Source organism: Sceloporus undulatus, chromosome 6 (genome assembly GCF_019175285.1).
Source record: "Sceloporus undulatus isolate JIND9_A2432 ecotype Alabama chromosome 6, SceUnd_v1.1, whole genome shotgun sequence".
Classification (NCBI taxonomy): Eukaryota; Metazoa; Chordata; class Lepidosauria; order Squamata; family Phrynosomatidae; genus Sceloporus; species Sceloporus undulatus.
In genome coordinates this window covers 101,295,134-101,310,958 of record NC_056527.1, presented here as the reverse complement: position 1 = coordinate 101,310,958, position 15,825 = coordinate 101,295,134, and the positions used below count along the sequence as shown (strand labels likewise).

At 45.4% G+C, this 15,825-nt stretch overlaps 2 protein-coding genes across 3 annotated transcripts in view; one reads left to right on the top strand and one right to left on the bottom strand.

The window, feature by feature from the left end:
- LOC121935751 (zinc finger and SCAN domain-containing protein 23-like) overlaps positions 1-15,825 on the bottom strand; it is a 482,958-nt gene that overhangs the window by 168,591 nt on the left and 298,542 nt on the right. The gene's annotated exons all lie outside the window — the stretch shown is intronic.
- ZNF628 (zinc finger protein 628) lies at positions 7,023-15,155 on the top strand. Its single transcript, XM_042477572.1, has 2 exons — positions 7,023-7,093; positions 10,304-15,155. Exon 2 carries the CDS (start codon positions 10,319-10,321, stop codon positions 13,976-13,978), a length of 3,660 nt encoding a protein of 1,219 aa, XP_042333506.1. The 5' UTR covers positions 7,023-7,093; positions 10,304-10,318; the 3' UTR covers positions 13,979-15,155.

Sequence of the window (15,825 nt, the reverse complement as noted above, 5' to 3'; positions counted from 1 at the left end):
AACAATCTACCCACCAACAAGTTCTCAGAAACTTAGAGAGTGTGACATGGTCTGAGGACACACATTTTTCTTATATTGTATTGTTACAGCTGATCAAGTGTCGGACTCATCAGTGCCTACAACTCTCATATAAGTGACTCCAAATATCCAGAAAATGACTGCCAGTTGAAATGGAGAGACATCCACAGAGATGGCTATCTAATCTACCTTCCCCTCCAGCTCTCTTGCAGATTCAATCACTACAACCTGTGCCCACAAAGTACTTCTAATTCTACTCATGGCACTGGTCCAAGAGTTTCTTCCTCCCTTTGATTTACATCCTTGGTCATGTCCACAGCAAATGTGGCCAATGTTGGCAGAACAGCACACAGTAAATCATATGCTGGAGTTTAGATCTGCCAGGCCTTCTTCAGTGACTCTAGACCTTTCTCACACCTTCTCTCCTGCTCAAATCAGACTAGCCAGTCAAGAACTTAGCAGTCCCGTTTCTTCAACTTAGCCTGCTTTGACCAGAAAATGCCCTGTTTTAATGCTGCTTTCTTAGTTTTATCGTAGGCATTGCAGAAAGTTGCAAATACTCCAGCATTTGATGGACATTCAGTTTGCTAGATTGAAGGAATATTCTATGAAAAGATGTTTAGGGTCAGCTGAAAGGAATTCCAAGGAGCCATGCAGATCCTTAGCTTCTGGGTAGATTTATGTTTCACCATATGTGCCTCCAACTCACCTATCAACTTCTGGCAACCCTGTGAATTCCCTAGGGTTTTCTTAAGCAAGATATAAGTTTTATAGTCAATTCTTTTACTAGCCCTTTGAACCCAAATGTTCTCAAACAGTTAATCTAACATCAGAAACCAAACAGATGAGACTTACAGAGTGAAACAATACAAATATAAAATCCAATAATATGAAAAGTGCATTTGCATGTCTTATTAAAAGCAGTAGGTTTTGCATATCAAAACTGCATAAGACTGAGCTGTAATAGCTTGAAACCATAAGAATATGTGCCTCTGGATAAAATATAGCAGGATGAAACAGAATCGAACAAAATCTGCTAGGATAAAGGCAGGCCCTTTATTCTGACCATAATTCTGGCTGAGATACTTGCCTGCCCTCTTGCTTCACAACTACAGCATCTCTGCTTAGTAGAATAAAAACTCAGAGAAAACATTGAAGAAGTTGTCAAAGGGATCTTGTAGCACCTACAAGATCCCCTTGCATACTGAGATTCCAGACTAACATGGCTATGTCTCTGAATTCTGCCTCAATAGAAAATGTTTGTTCGTCAACCTTTGATTCCACCTGAGCCACCTAGACAGGGTGGATCATAGGGCAGCTAAAACATGTTAAGGACTTTCTAAACTGAGGCCTGTTACAGACAGGCCAAAATAAAGCTGCTTCGAATCACTTTGGAGGTATGGTATTTCAATGATGCATGAGTCCTAAGGGTCCAAAAGCCACACCAAAGCTGCACTCCAGTCCTTAGGACAGGAGCATGGCTTTGGTGTGGCTTTTGGACTCTTAGGACTCATGTATCATTGAAATACCATACCGCCAAAGTGACTCGAAGCAGCTTTATTTTGGCCTGTCTGTAACAGGCCTGAGTTAGGTTACCAGCACTGAAAACCCCCCAGAGATTTTTGTTGTCTTGTGAAGAAAAAAAGAACTTCTGACTCTATTAGGCTATATGCAAGTGATGTTGTTGTGACCCTCTGGCTGGCGCTTCAGGAGAGCAGCCAAAGGACTGTTGTGTAACAGCAAAAGTGTTTGTGTAATCTCTTGTCAACAATGCTGACAATCTGCTCTCACACCCCGACTCCATGGCATGTTGGACCCCCTCCAGCAAGCTAGCAGCTCAGGCTGGCCCCCAAGATGCCATTCAGCTGTTGGGACAACTCAACAGGTCATCCAGGTCCTTTGCCTTGCCCTGTAGCAATAACAGCACACACACTCTCACACTGGAATTACTGGGTTTTTAGGCTTCCTTTGTCTCCACGCAAGAGACCATGTTGACTTCTGTTGGAATGTATGCAAAGTCAAATATCAGATAGGACCAAAAGAGGCTATTTAGTATATTCAACCTGCCGAATGACAATATCCTCTGACTACCCACACTGCCAACCTATACAATTCTTAGCTATATCAGGCTACAAACAAAAGTCTCACAGAAGGGCACTTAGAGGGCAAAGAGCTTGAAACTGCACATGCAAAGGGATCAAAATTATTTGCAACACCTGAAAACAAACCTTTACAATATAATTGTTGTTAGTGAAATAATACCAGCAAAAGCTCAGAATACACAAATCCAATCCACATTGCAGAAATAACCCAGTTTGAGACCGCTTTGACTGTCCTGATTCAGTGCTATGGAGTCCTGGGAATTGTCATTTATTGTGGCACCAGAGCTTTGTGACAGAGAAGGTTAAACACCTCACAAACCTACATTTCCCAGAATTCCCTAGCATTGAGCCAAGGCAGCAGGAGAGGTGTATCATTTCATAAGATATTTCAAGCCCAGCTCAAAGTTCTGCCCTTGTATCTAACATTGTGAATGAATACACTGCCATTTTACCAAGTCATTTACACTCCATTCAATTGTCCAAAATTCAAAGAATTTATATTCATCATTCATTCATTCATTCATGATTTAAACAGCTATTTTAACATTCTTAAGCCACCTGTTGGTGCTTTATTGATGTAAAAGCAGAGTGCTTATATCCTATATAAATAAACATGTGGTGTGTCTGCAGTAAACAGTGTATAAAAGTTTGAGCTGCAATAGAATGAGATTCTACTCTAGTTGATCCTATTGTAGCCAATTTTGCAAGGTTTCCACAATGAACATAACATGTGAGGAACTAGTGAACAGCACGAAAAGCCTGTCTTACTAACTACCTATGTTTGCCTGTCAAAATGGAAATCATCGGAAAATGGAAGGGATTTCCAAATCATCCCTTCTTTTGGAAGAAGCTTTTAAATGGTTTCTAGAAGGTTCAAATTTGTTTTTGTTTACTCTTGCAAGGCTTGCCAGACCTGGATGCTTCATTTCACATTTGCATGTTGTCAGTGTAAGATAGAAAGTTTGCTGAAACATGTTGAGTTGATCTTCATTTTTGTGGTGTAGAACATCCCTATTCTTTCTATGTTATTTCTACCTCTGGCACCAAACTTTGCTATAAACGTAATGTCCAGGAAAATACCTACTTTGCTAACTGAGGTATATCTGCAACATCAGAGTCAGTACAGTGCAGTGGTTTGACTGTTAGGCTGTGACTCAGGACACCAGGGAATGAATCCTCACTCAGCCGTGGATTTCCACTGGATGACGTTGGGCAAGTCACATTCTCTCAGCCTCAGAAGAAGGCAAGGGCAAACCCCTGAATAAATCTTGCCAAAAAGGCCCAGTGACAGGCTTGCCTTAAGGGCATCATAAGTCGGAAACAATATGAAGGCGCACAATATCAACAAAATCTGTAACCACAGTCATATTAACTGTACCGGCTAGCCATAGGTTTTTATTAGCCAAGAAGCTAGACCTGTAGTTCATCTGACTTGCTCTTTCTCAGCAAAAGACTCTCTTCCAGTTCTGGTAGAATGAAGGAACAGGACTAAGTGCTGCCCCCAAATGGATAAAGGATATATTAGTCAATTGTTGATTATTGAGATAAACCGGCAATAGTTTCACTCTTAAGCACTGCATCCAGTTTTGACTGTCACATTTTAGTAAAGACACTGACAATAACTAGTGTGTATGGGGGAAATAGTGACCAGGACATATGGGTTCTGGAAACAAAGGCTGCTGCCACACTGCAAAAATAATGCAATTTGACACCCCTTTAACTGCCATGGCTCAGTGCTATGGAATCCTGGGATTTGTAGTTTGTTGTGGCAGTGGCACCAGAGCTCTCTGGCAGAGAAGGCTAAATATCTCACAAAAGTACAAAGCCTAGAATTCCATAAGTTATGGAATACACCAGTTAACCATGACAGTTGTCAAACTGGATTAACCCTGCAGTGCAGATTAGTCTAAGAATACAAAAGATGGGGCCACAGATAAAACAGGATGTAAAAAAGACACTCTTGGCAAGCGAATGCCTGCCAAAGCAGAAATGTTTTCATCAAATGAAAAAGAGAAAGAGAGAAAGAAAGAGAAAGGATGTTATCAGACAAGGGAAATTGGAAGTATAATCGAATGACAATCTGAATGCAATCATAGGATTTAACGTTATTGTGTGATAGACTACCACACACAATTTTGGCCAGTGTGAAGCCAGTCCGAACGCAATCATGGGGTTTCACGTTATTGTGTGAGAGGTGATCACACGCAATTTTGGGCAATGGCAAGCTATTTTCAAGCAATGGGAAGTCAGTCTGAACGCAATTCGAATACACGTAAATTCGCTGAACTAGTGAATTCACGTGAATGCGTTCTGGCCCCACTTTCTTTTCATTCGAAATTAAGAGAAATTCCTCCGTTGTGATAAACTCCAAAGACTGGGTGGGGGAGAAGCATAGTGGGGAGAAGGGAGTTTGAGTATTTAAAGGCTGTAATGGGAATGATGAAGTGGACTTTCTCCAAAGGGTAAAAGTAAAACCAATGGGTGGAAACGGCAAGGAGGTAGAACATTTTTAGCCAAACATATAAAAAAGAATTTCATAAATGAAAAAGCAAACAGTAGTCAGAGGGCCTCAGGAGGTGGCCCTTCACTGGAGGCATTTAAACCAATGTAATATTGTTCCTATAAGCTTGTGGTTGGATTAGACAACCTCCAAGATGCTCAGCCACTGGGTAGCCTTGGGCGAGTCACACTCTCTCAGCCTCAGGGGAAGGCAAGGGCAACCCCTCCTCTGACTTGCCAAGAAAACTCTATGATAACGGTTGCCTTATGGTCACCATAAGTCAGAAACAACTTGAAGGCACACAACAACAACAACAACAACAGATGCCTTCACATAAAATCCTGCAAGGCAACAAATACACTGAATACTAGCCTAATTGGGAGAGGAGGAGTAAGGGACATTTTGTTTTCCCACTTGGAATATACAAGTGTGGGGGGTCATAGCAGCATACCTTCATTTCACACGGCTTTTTAAAAAGCCATTTTTTCATTTATTTGTAACAGCTACAGACCTGCTATGCTCTTTTCTTCTCACATTTGTCTCTGATTGCTAGAATCTTTCAAGGCTGGAGCATGACAGAAATTCATGTTAAATAAATAAATTTTAACTAGATGTTTTAAAGTAGATTTTAAAAAATAATATTGATGATATCATAATCCAAATTTGTCCTTTCTGTCTTGTGTTTGAGTGTGAACCCTCTCCACTCCCTTTTCTACCCATTGCCACTTCTCCCGTCACTTGTCCACCATTTGTCCCATGAAGAAGTGACAGTTTGTTGAAATTTGCATAGAAAACACAAGTACATTGGACTCTTGATATCCACTGAGGTTTACTTCCAACATGCCAAAATCCATGGATGCTCAAGTCCCAATGGTCCAAAATACACTGCAGAAATAATCCAGTTTGAGACCACTTTACTTGCCCTGGCTCATTCTGGGAGCTGTAGTTTTGTGAGACATTTAGCTTTTTCTGTCAGAAGGTTCTGGTGCCACAATAAACTACACTTCCCAAGATTCTCTAGCACTGAGCCAGGGCAGTTAAAGCAGTCTCAAACTTGATTATACATGTCCCTCCACATTTGTGGCTTTGACCTTTGTGGCTTTGATTATTCGCTGATTTTATTAATATGGTCTTTCTAGGAATATCTAGGTCCTCCAGTGCAACTCTATGGTCAATTTTAATCAAAAGTCACACTGAAGGGCCTAGAGATTCCTAGAGAGAACACTCCACTGGCATCTCTAGCTTCTTGAGTACAATTCTATGGTAAATGTCTGGCAGATGTTGACCACAGAGTTGCACTGGAGGACCTAGAGATTCCTAGAGAGGTGTTCTCAGTATTTGTGGTTTTTCCACATTCATGGGGTCCGGTGCCCAGTGAATGTGAAGGGATGAGTGTAATTCTGTAGTGTGTTTTGGACCAGTGATGTAGTAAAATGGTGTTCCTTATATAAAATGATAACATTTTTCTGGTTTATATGGATAGCTGAATCCGTGGATGTAGAATCTGTGGATGCCAAGTTCGACAGATGAACCCAATGATAGCCGATTTACCACTCTTCTTTGAGGCAATAACACTTTGGAGTTTATCACACTGGGGCTAATTTCAGCATTAAAGAGAGAGTAAAGCACATTTAAAGCATCCCACAAATAAAGTGAAAATGGCGAGTAATTGTGCAAATAGAGTGACATTAGAAATGCATTGTCACTGGTATCCCAAAAGTAAAAAGGATGTGCGTTAACGCTTTTTTGTGACCACTTTAATGGTGGGTTTTGTGCGATGTGGTGTGAAATTGTTACACGTAATTAAACAGTTTCCCTGGGATATTAACGGGATAAACTCCCGATCTCCTTCATGTGATAAAGATGATGCTCCTCAGCGATGGATGTATCCCAGGCTGCATCCGCACTGAAGAAATAATCCAGTTGCACACTGCTTTAATGGCCATGGCTCAATGCTATGGAATTCTGGGAATTGTGAGACATCGAGCTTTTCCTGTCAGCAAGAAAGCGGAAGGGCATCACAAACTACAATTCCCGGGATTCCACAGCACTGAGCCACGGCAGGTAAAGTGATGTCAAACTGGATTATTTCTGCTGTTGAGAACACAAAACAATAAAATTCTTTCTCCAAACTCCTATTATTATTGTTGTTGTTGTTATTGTTATCATTATTATTATATTTTGGGCTCAATTTTAGAGGGGGTCACGTGACACCAGGGCAACATGGCGGCAGCCGCACTCAAACTACAACTCCCAAGATGCTCCGGGCGGCCAATGGCAGAAGGGCGAAGGGGCGGGGCGAGCTCGGCGTCGCGGGCGGTTAGTGTGAGCGAGATAAAGGTTGGGTGTCTCGCGCCGGTGCCTGCTGGGAGGGAGGAGCGGGGGCCCCTCCCCCCCGCGAGCCCCGCTGCCCCCCTCCCCTTCACCCTCCGCTGCAGCGAAGCGCGCGCGGAGGGAGAAAAAAAACCGCCAGGTGAGAAGGCAAAGAATCCCTCAGAAATAGAAAAAGAGGGGGAGGGGGAAGGGCGGAAGAAAAGACGTCGCGAGGCCGAAGGGGGAGGGGCAGAGCAGCTCGGCTCCTTAAAGGGGAAGACGCGCTCTTAAAGGGGATGCCGCAGTGGTCTGTATTTTTTGTCCTCCGACAGAATATCCTCCTGAATAGTGATGGGTGGCCAATTTATCTTTTTAAAAGGAAGCATAGATCCCATCCACATCGCAGAAATAACCCGGTTTGGCATCGCTTTTAACTCGGGCCCCACAACAAACTCCAACTCCCAGAATTCCATAGCCTTGAGTCAGAAAAGAGTTAAAAGCGGTGCCAAACCGGGTTATCTCTCCAGTGTGGATGCAGTCAACATATTGTGTGCAACTACACCCTAGATTGAAAGCAGTTTGGCATAACATCAGGTGCTATAGCTCCATTCTGTGGAATGCTGGGATTTGTAGTTTTGCCAGGCCTTTAGCCTTCTCTGCCAAAGGGTGCTGGGGCCTCACCAAACTACAGATCCCAGCATTCTGTAGGATGGCAGAGCCACAGCAGTTAAAGTGGTGTCAAACTCCATTATTTGTACATTATAGATCAGTGGTTCCCAAACTTTGGCCTTCAAGCTGTTTTGGACTTCAACTCCCAGCAGCCCCTGCTAGCTTGGCCAACAGTCAGGAATTCTGGGAGCTGAAGTTCAACCCCCCCTGGAAGGCCAGTGTGCACCCATTGTGTCCGCAGCCTTATCTCTGAAGTGTCCATTGGTGCAAGCTGGCTCAAAGGGAAAGCGCTACCTTGGTTCAGTGTCTCTTATCCTTTGGACTTTAAGCTGCATATCTTTTATACAGAGCTTGGAAAAAAGATATTTTGGGGTGGTACAACTCCCAGAATCCACCAGCCAGTATGGTCCTAGTCATGCAGTTGTAGTCTAAGGAGTTTATCACACTGGGGCTGATTTTGGCATTAAAGAGAGATTAAAGCGCATTTAAAGCATCCCACAAATGAAGCGGAAATGAGGAGTAATTGTGTGAATGATTATCACACACAGTTGCGCAAATAAAGTGATCTCGTAAATGCTTCTTTGTGACCACTTTATTGGTGGGTTTTGTGTGACGTTGTTACGCCTAATTATGCAATTTTTCCAGGATATTCACAGGATAAACTCCCAATTTCCTTAGTGTGATAAACTCCATAAAAAGTTGTTTTCCCAGTGTCTTCAGAGAGAGAGAGAGAGAGAGAGAGAGAGATTGTTCTTAAAGCATCAAGCTGCAAACATGTTGGTTCTGGGTCTCTGATGGATGCAACGAATCATTTGAACATACTGTATATTTATTAGAGTGGCTAACAATACAAAAATACTTAAATATCACAGCATGTTGTTGTTGTGTTGTAAAGGGACAGCAGCTCTCCCTGCTGCATAAAGGATCTTTTCACTTAGGGATGGGGGTACAGGAAAACTAGATTATTTCTTATTTGCTGATCCTTAACTGGCAGAGAGATAGCCTTCCTTGCAGGTAAAAGTGGGTGTCTGTGTGTTGAGTTTCAGCCTCTATTCTTGCTGAAGGAACAGAGAGAATAGATAGACCAGACCTGCTGGATTTGTTTTGGTATTTACCATTCCTCTGGGAACCAACGCTCTTCAAAAAGCTTACAATCAGACGGCTGTGATTTATTTGGATGGTTTGGAGTACCACCAGAACAAAACTGAGCTCACAGTCAGTCCAAACAAAAGTCTACTCATGGTTAATCCAGCCTCATTTCAGAAGAATATGTAGATAATAATAATAATAATAATAATAATAATAATAATATAGTTTATTTGTAACCTGCTTTTCCAAAATTTGATCAAAGCGGCAAACAATTATGTATAAAAACATTCCAATAAAATCAATTAAAAACAGCATTAAAAAACAGCATAATAATAATAACAACCAAAGGGCCAGATAGAAGGGGAAGTCGATATATACATTCCAGGGTTAGATAGTTTTAATATACAGTAGTGTCAAAACATATATGAACTTGTTTATGAAGTCAAAGTTCCACAACATGTTCACTGTCTCTTGAACTAATACATAATAGTATTGAGAGCCAATGTGGTGTATTGATTTGAGCACTGGACTGTGACTCTGGAGATTAGGGTTCAGTTCTCTATTTGGATGTGAAAACCCACTGGGTGACCTTGGGCGAGTCACACAATCTCAGTCATGGAAAACTCTCTGATAGGATCGCCTAAGGGTCATCATAAGTCAGAAATGACTTGAAGGCACACAACAAAAAGAGATTCCACCTAAACATTAGGAGGAACTGCCTGACAGTAAGGGCTGTTCGACAGTGGAACACACTCCCTCAGAGTGTAGTGGAGTCTCCATCCTTGGAGGTCTTTAAGCAGAGGCTGGATAGCTATCTGTTGGGGATGTTTTGAATTAGATTTCCTGCATGGCAGGGGGTTGGACTGGATGGCCCTTGTGGTCTCTTCCTACTCTACGATTCTATGATTCTAACAACAAAGATAGTAGGGTGTCACTGTACTGTCATAGAGACATTCTCCTATCTTGCTCTTTCTGCTTTTTAAAAGTTTTCATAAGTAAGGATACTACATTCCTAAAACAGTGTGATTCCTCAGTGCTAGTGGACAGATTGTTAGAAAAGTAGTGTTCAGTCAGTTGGATAACAGCCTACATTGGGGATCAGGGCACCTAGATCTTTACAGCTTTGAGTTATGCTGAGCTAAGTTAAAAAGAGCCAGTGTGGTATAGTGGTTTGAGCATTGGACTATGACTCTGGAGATCAGAGACTTTGGGCAAGTCACAATCTCTCAACCCTAGAGGATGGCAATGGCAGAAGAACCCCGTGATAGTTGCTATAAATAGGAAACGACTTTAAGGCACACAATAACAGCAACAGCAAGTTTAAAGAGTGGTGTACCTAAGCCACTGGATTGCAAGTTGTACAGTTACATCTTGCCCTGTACATAATGTGAAAATTGGGGAATTACTCTTTTTTTAAAAAGCAGCTTGTCAGCCTTTTTTTTTTTTTTAAGGGGGGGTTAGCTTTTAGAATTTGTCCTGCCTTCCCATGTGAAAGCAAGGTGCAATGTATAGATTTCAACATCTAGAAACAAATGGTTGAAATGGCAGTGTGAGGTTCAGATCTGTGAAGGTTGTGATCAGAGGATACACTCGCATTTTTTGTTTCTGGCAGGTGAAATCCGGTGCAATGGTGGGAGCTCAGCAGTTAGAGATGCAGGCCGCAGCAGTGCCGGCAGCAGCCCCAGCCGGTGCAGGCCCTGGTGGTAGCAGTGGAGATCACCAGTATGAGTGCCTGGAATGTGGGAAGGTGTTTAAATGGTCATCGCGGCTCATCCACCACCAGCGGACTCACACGGGCGAGCGCCCTTACAAATGTTCAGAGTGCCCCAAGGCCTTCAAAGGGTCCTCAGCATTGCTATACCACCAACGAGGACACACGGGGGAGCGACCATACAAGTGCGGTGAATGTGGAAAGGCATTCAAACGATCCTCCTTGCTTCAGATTCATCAGAGCGTGCATACAGGCCTTCGGGCCTTCAAATGTGCACAGTGTGGCCTCTCTTTCAAGTGGTCCTCTCATTACCAGTATCACCTGCGCCAGCACACGGGGGAACGGCCCTACCCCTGCCCAGCCTGTGACAAGGCCTTCAAGAACTCCTCCAGTCTGCGGCGGCATCGCCACACCCATACAGGTGAGCGTCCCTATGTCTGCCCCATCTGTGGCAAGGCCTTCACGCAGTCCACCAATCTCCGACAGCACCAGAGGGTACACACGGGCGAGAGGCCCTACCGATGCCAGGACTGTGGAAAAGCCTTCACTCATTCGTCTAACTTGGCACTGCACTGCCGATCAGCTCATGCTGCCCGCCCTGCCCATACTTGTGTCATCTGTGGCAAGTCCTTTGCATCAGACACTTATCTGCAGCGTCACCTGGAGACTCATGCTGATGTTGCACCCCCAGCACAGCTCTTCCTAGAGGAACCAACCACCACTGTAGAGATGCTTTTTCGATGCAACATCTGTCATCTTACCTTCCCTCTGGAGGAGCAGCTGCTGAGCCATCAGGAAAGTCATTTGGTTCCAGTGGACCCTTTGCCTCTACCACCACTGTCGCCGCCACCACCGTCGCTGCCACCACCAGTGCTACCACCAGTGCTAGAATCTGTGCAAGAAGAGGCGGCCCCTGTGATGTCCCCCACACCCTCACTAGCTTGCTCTGTGTGTGGTAAGACTTTCAAGAGTGCAGCAGGCTTAGCACGGCACCAGCAGAGCCAGCACTCTTCAGACCGAACGTATACCTGCATGGTGTGTGAGCGCTCTTTCCCAGCGTTGGCTAGCCTCTTAGGCCACCAACGATCTCATCCCCCTGCTGAGCAGCGGCTAGAGGAAGCTGAGGTGACATGTCCAGCACAGGCTGAGCCGGTGCCCACGGCCACTGCGACACCGCCCCCACCCCCGGAGCGGCCCTATGTTTGTGGGGAGTGTGGGAAGGCCTTCAAGGGTTCGTCGGGGCTGCGCTACCATTTGCGTGACCACACAGGAGAGCGTCCCTATGCTTGTGGCGAGTGTGGGAAGGCCTTCAAGCGCTCGTCTCTGCTGCGCATCCACCAGCGAGTTCACACGGGGCTGCGGGCTTTCACCTGTCCCACCTGTGGGATGGCATTTAAGTGGGCCTCTCATTACCAATACCACTTACGCCAGCATACCGGTGAACGCCCCTACGCTTGTCAGGATTGTGGGAAAGCCTTTAAGAACACTTCATGCCTTCGCCGGCACCAGCAACTGCACACAGGTGAACGTCCTTTTGCCTGCCAGACCTGTGGCAAGGCCTTCACCCAGACATCTAACCTCCGGCAGCACCAGCGGGTGCACACAGGTGAAAGACCATACTGTTGCCGGGATTGTGGCAAGGCCTTCACCCACTCCTCCAATCTGGCATTGCACAGACGCACCCATTCACGAGAGCGTCCCTTCAAGTGCCCTGTTTGCTCCAAAGCCTTCGTCATGGCTGCTTACTTACAGCGCCACTTGCGTACTCATAGCAGCACTGAGGTGGCTAGTCTCCCAGCGGCTGCCTCCCCCACTGCTACCCAGGAGGTACAAATCATGCCCAACATGCAGGCCACTCTGAATGTTGAGTTAAGTAGCAACCCAGCCCCAGCTGGTCCTTCCAATACTCAGACGTTCCTTCTAGTGCAGACAGCACAGGGCTTGCAACTTATCCCCAGTGTACAACAGCACCAGTCCCCACCACCTCCACCACCCCAGAATTCACCTCCCAAACTCATACTGCTGCCCAGTCCCCAGGTGGTGTCAACGACACCTACTACTCCTGCCACCTTTACCCTCTTGCCAAGTACTCCCACCACCTCTGCCAAATCTGCCCCGCCCCGTCAAAACAAGGGCAAGAAATCTGTGCCGCTGCCTTCTCTGCCACCACCGGTGTCTAGGAATCAGAATATCATTCTTGTGCCCAGTACCACTGGGCCCAGACTACAACCTCTTCCTAATGTGCAAATCCAGAAGACACCAGGGTTGCAGGCTAGTGGGCAGAATGTTATTGTACTCCAAAGCTTACCAGAACAGCAAGCGAGCACGCTTCAGATCCAAACCATGACAACCACTCCCCCAGCAGGCACCCTCCAGATTCAAACACTGCCCCAACCCCAGTCGCTCCAGGGCCTTCCTGTTACTCATGCAAGTAGCACTTTGCAAATTCAGGCCTTGCCTGCTCCTCAGCAGACTAGCACAATCCAAATCCAGGCAATCCCACGTGCCCAACAACCTGGCTTTGTGCAAATCCAAAACCTTCCCCTCCCTCCAAGTACTGTCCACATCCAAAGTTTGCCCACTTCTCAGCCAGCAAGCACACTGCAGATCCAAAGTCTGTCCAGTTGTCCTCCTGCTGGCACAGTACAGTTCCAGACAGTTCAGTCTTCCCCAAAAGTGAACACTGTGCAATTTCAGGCTGTGCCATCCTCCCAGCAGGTAGGGGCATTGCAACTTCAAACCCTCCAGCCTTCCCAGCAGTTGAGCTCCCTTCAGATCCAGACCATGTCATCTCCCCAGCCAGCCAACACTCTGCAGATCCAGAATCTGTCCCCTTCAAATCATTCTGCAAATGACATTGAAATCCAGAGTCTTTCACCTTCCCAGCAACTAGATGGTACCATTCAGATCCAAAGCCTGGTATCTTCCCAAGAAGAGCAGCAGCTACAGCCTTCAGAGGAGATAGACAACACCCAGCTCCAGACTCTGGGCCCACCTCAGGAGATGAGCGAGGTGGGGACTGCTCTGTCCAGCTCTCATGAGCTGACTGAGGTGGACCTCCAGCAAGGACCTACCATGGAGGAAGAAAGCCAGAATCTAATTGTAGTGCAGAACTCTCCAGGAGAGGAGCTGTTAGGGCCTGGGACTGAGGTGGAGAGCCTTGAGGGTGTACAGGACATGCACTTTGAAACACTGCAGACTGAGGAAGGGGTTCAAAATGTGTTGGTGTTAAGGGGTGCAGGTGGTGAGCAGACTCGGCTGTGTGTTCAGGAAGTGGAAAACATCCAGACAGTGCAAGAACTGTCTGGCCTCCAGCTGCAAGGTCCTGAGGGTAGCTCAGGGTCTGGGCAGAACCTTCTGATCATTCGCAGCACACAGGGAGAACAGACTCTTCAGGTGTTAGAAAGTGTTCCCACACTGCAGGTGAGCAGCCCGGACAGCACACAACCTGCTCTTGACAATAACAGCACCTCTCAAATGGTGCAGCTTCTGCAGAGCCCAGTGACACCCCAAGGCCTGCCCTCCATTCAGATTGTGCAGACAGTACCTAGCATGCAGCTTGTTCACACCTTCTGAAAGCAGGTGTGTCCCTGCACTTTGTGCTGGTGCATCAGCCGGGACTCAGTCGTGCTTTTCCAAACAAATGGGGGTGGGGGAGGGCTACCTGTTGGTTGCTAGAATTTGGTTGTTGGTGGTCCGGGTGGATTCTGTCTGGGCAGCATCAAGACTCCGGGATGGGTTTACCATCTCTGCCAGTGAGCTCAGCTTTGGTTCCTCACAATGAAGTCTTTCTCAGTGTGACCGCAAAGCATGATCATAGATCTTCCCTTTCTGCTCATGGATCTGCTGTTGCTTCTTACTGCCCCTGCAGCCACTGTGATTCCCCATGCCCAAGCATTTATATGCCCTATATTGCATGAAAGAAAGGGATAGCCAAATAAGCCCTCTATTCTGTCCCATATACACCCCATTCTCCTCTTCTGCTTGATATATTTTGTTTTGTCAAGATCCAGATATATGTGCAGACTGATGATTAAGACTATGTGTGGCAGCCAAGGCTGCTCTTTTCTTGTCACATAAAACAGGGAGGGTGATTAGTGGATAACAACTGCACCTCTGACTTCTTTCTCACTTTCTTTCCATGCTACAACATTGGACCAGAATACCCTGAAGCATTATGTAGTTATGTAAGCTCCTTTTGTGTAACACAACAGTGGGTCAGTTTTTTGGGGTCTTCCATTGGTTCTGGATGCTTTGGGAGGCAGCCTTGTGAAATTGCCACAGGCTGCATTTCCCAGGCATATATTCTTTTCCACTTAGCCCCTTCTTGTCTCCTGTTCCCCATTCCACCCGTCCCTCACGGTCACCATATGCAGAACCACTTTTCAGAGTGGAGCCCAGTTCCTGGTGCTAACATACACAAGAGGGCCACAGACTTTTCTGCCCTAGAATAAAAATAAAAGTTTGCTTTTGAAGCACCATTGCCTTTCTTTTAGTCCTTTTCTTGAATGCCTCACACACAGGCTGGGTTCACATCTCTAATAATACATGGGTTTCTATTCTGAGGCGTTATTGAATCAATTATATCGGTTTGTTACTACTTTAGCAGTCATGGCTCTTAGGAATCCAGAGATTTGTTGTTCCATGAAATACATAAAATTCTCTGCAAGAAAGCACTAGTGAATTCTGCTGAACTCAGGCCATTTTTGGATATCTGGTGAACTGCAGTGCAGGTGAGTACATTAGGGCAGTACTTTCCAAGCTATCTAAGGGGGGCAGCAATTATTTTTTCACCAGTGTGCCAGGAGTGCATAGTTTATTTGGGCCCATTGGCTGCAGTTGTTTACAGTCAGCCCTCCTTATCCCCGTCTTTTTTATTCACAAATTCAAGCATCTGTGGCTTGAAAATATTCTTAAAAAGTATAAATTCCAAGTAGCAAACCTTTATTTTCCATTTTATATAAGGGACACCATGTTTGATCAGTTCATCGTAATAAATAAAATGAATATAAGGGACACCATTTTGCTCTACCTTTGTATTTAGTGGGACTTGAGCATCCACAAATTTTGTTATCCACAGGGGATCCTGGAACCAAACCCCAGCAGATAACAAGGTCCCACTGTATTTTGTTATTGGAAATCTTTGGTCTCTCCAGAGAGACTTGCAATGACTGGTTCTGATCCCAGTCTTGGGACTACCATTTTGAGCAACATTGCATTAGAGCATTCTAGCATACCTTTAGAACAGGTGTAGATATACGCAGTACCAGCCATAGTTCTTTGGTGTTTTGGAAACAGGATGTACAGTCCCCAAGGAGTAGTGATATAAGAATGTGCAAAGGTATTTTATACCTGATCCATTTAGCCCAATATTGCTTACACTGATCAGCAGTCACTCTCCAGGATCCCCCCCCCCCCAGTTA

Coding starts and splice junctions, on each gene's coding strand:
- ZNF628 (XM_042477572.1), top strand. CDS start 10,319: ATGGTGGGAGCTCAGCAGTTAGAGATGCAGGCCGCAGCAGTGCCGGCA.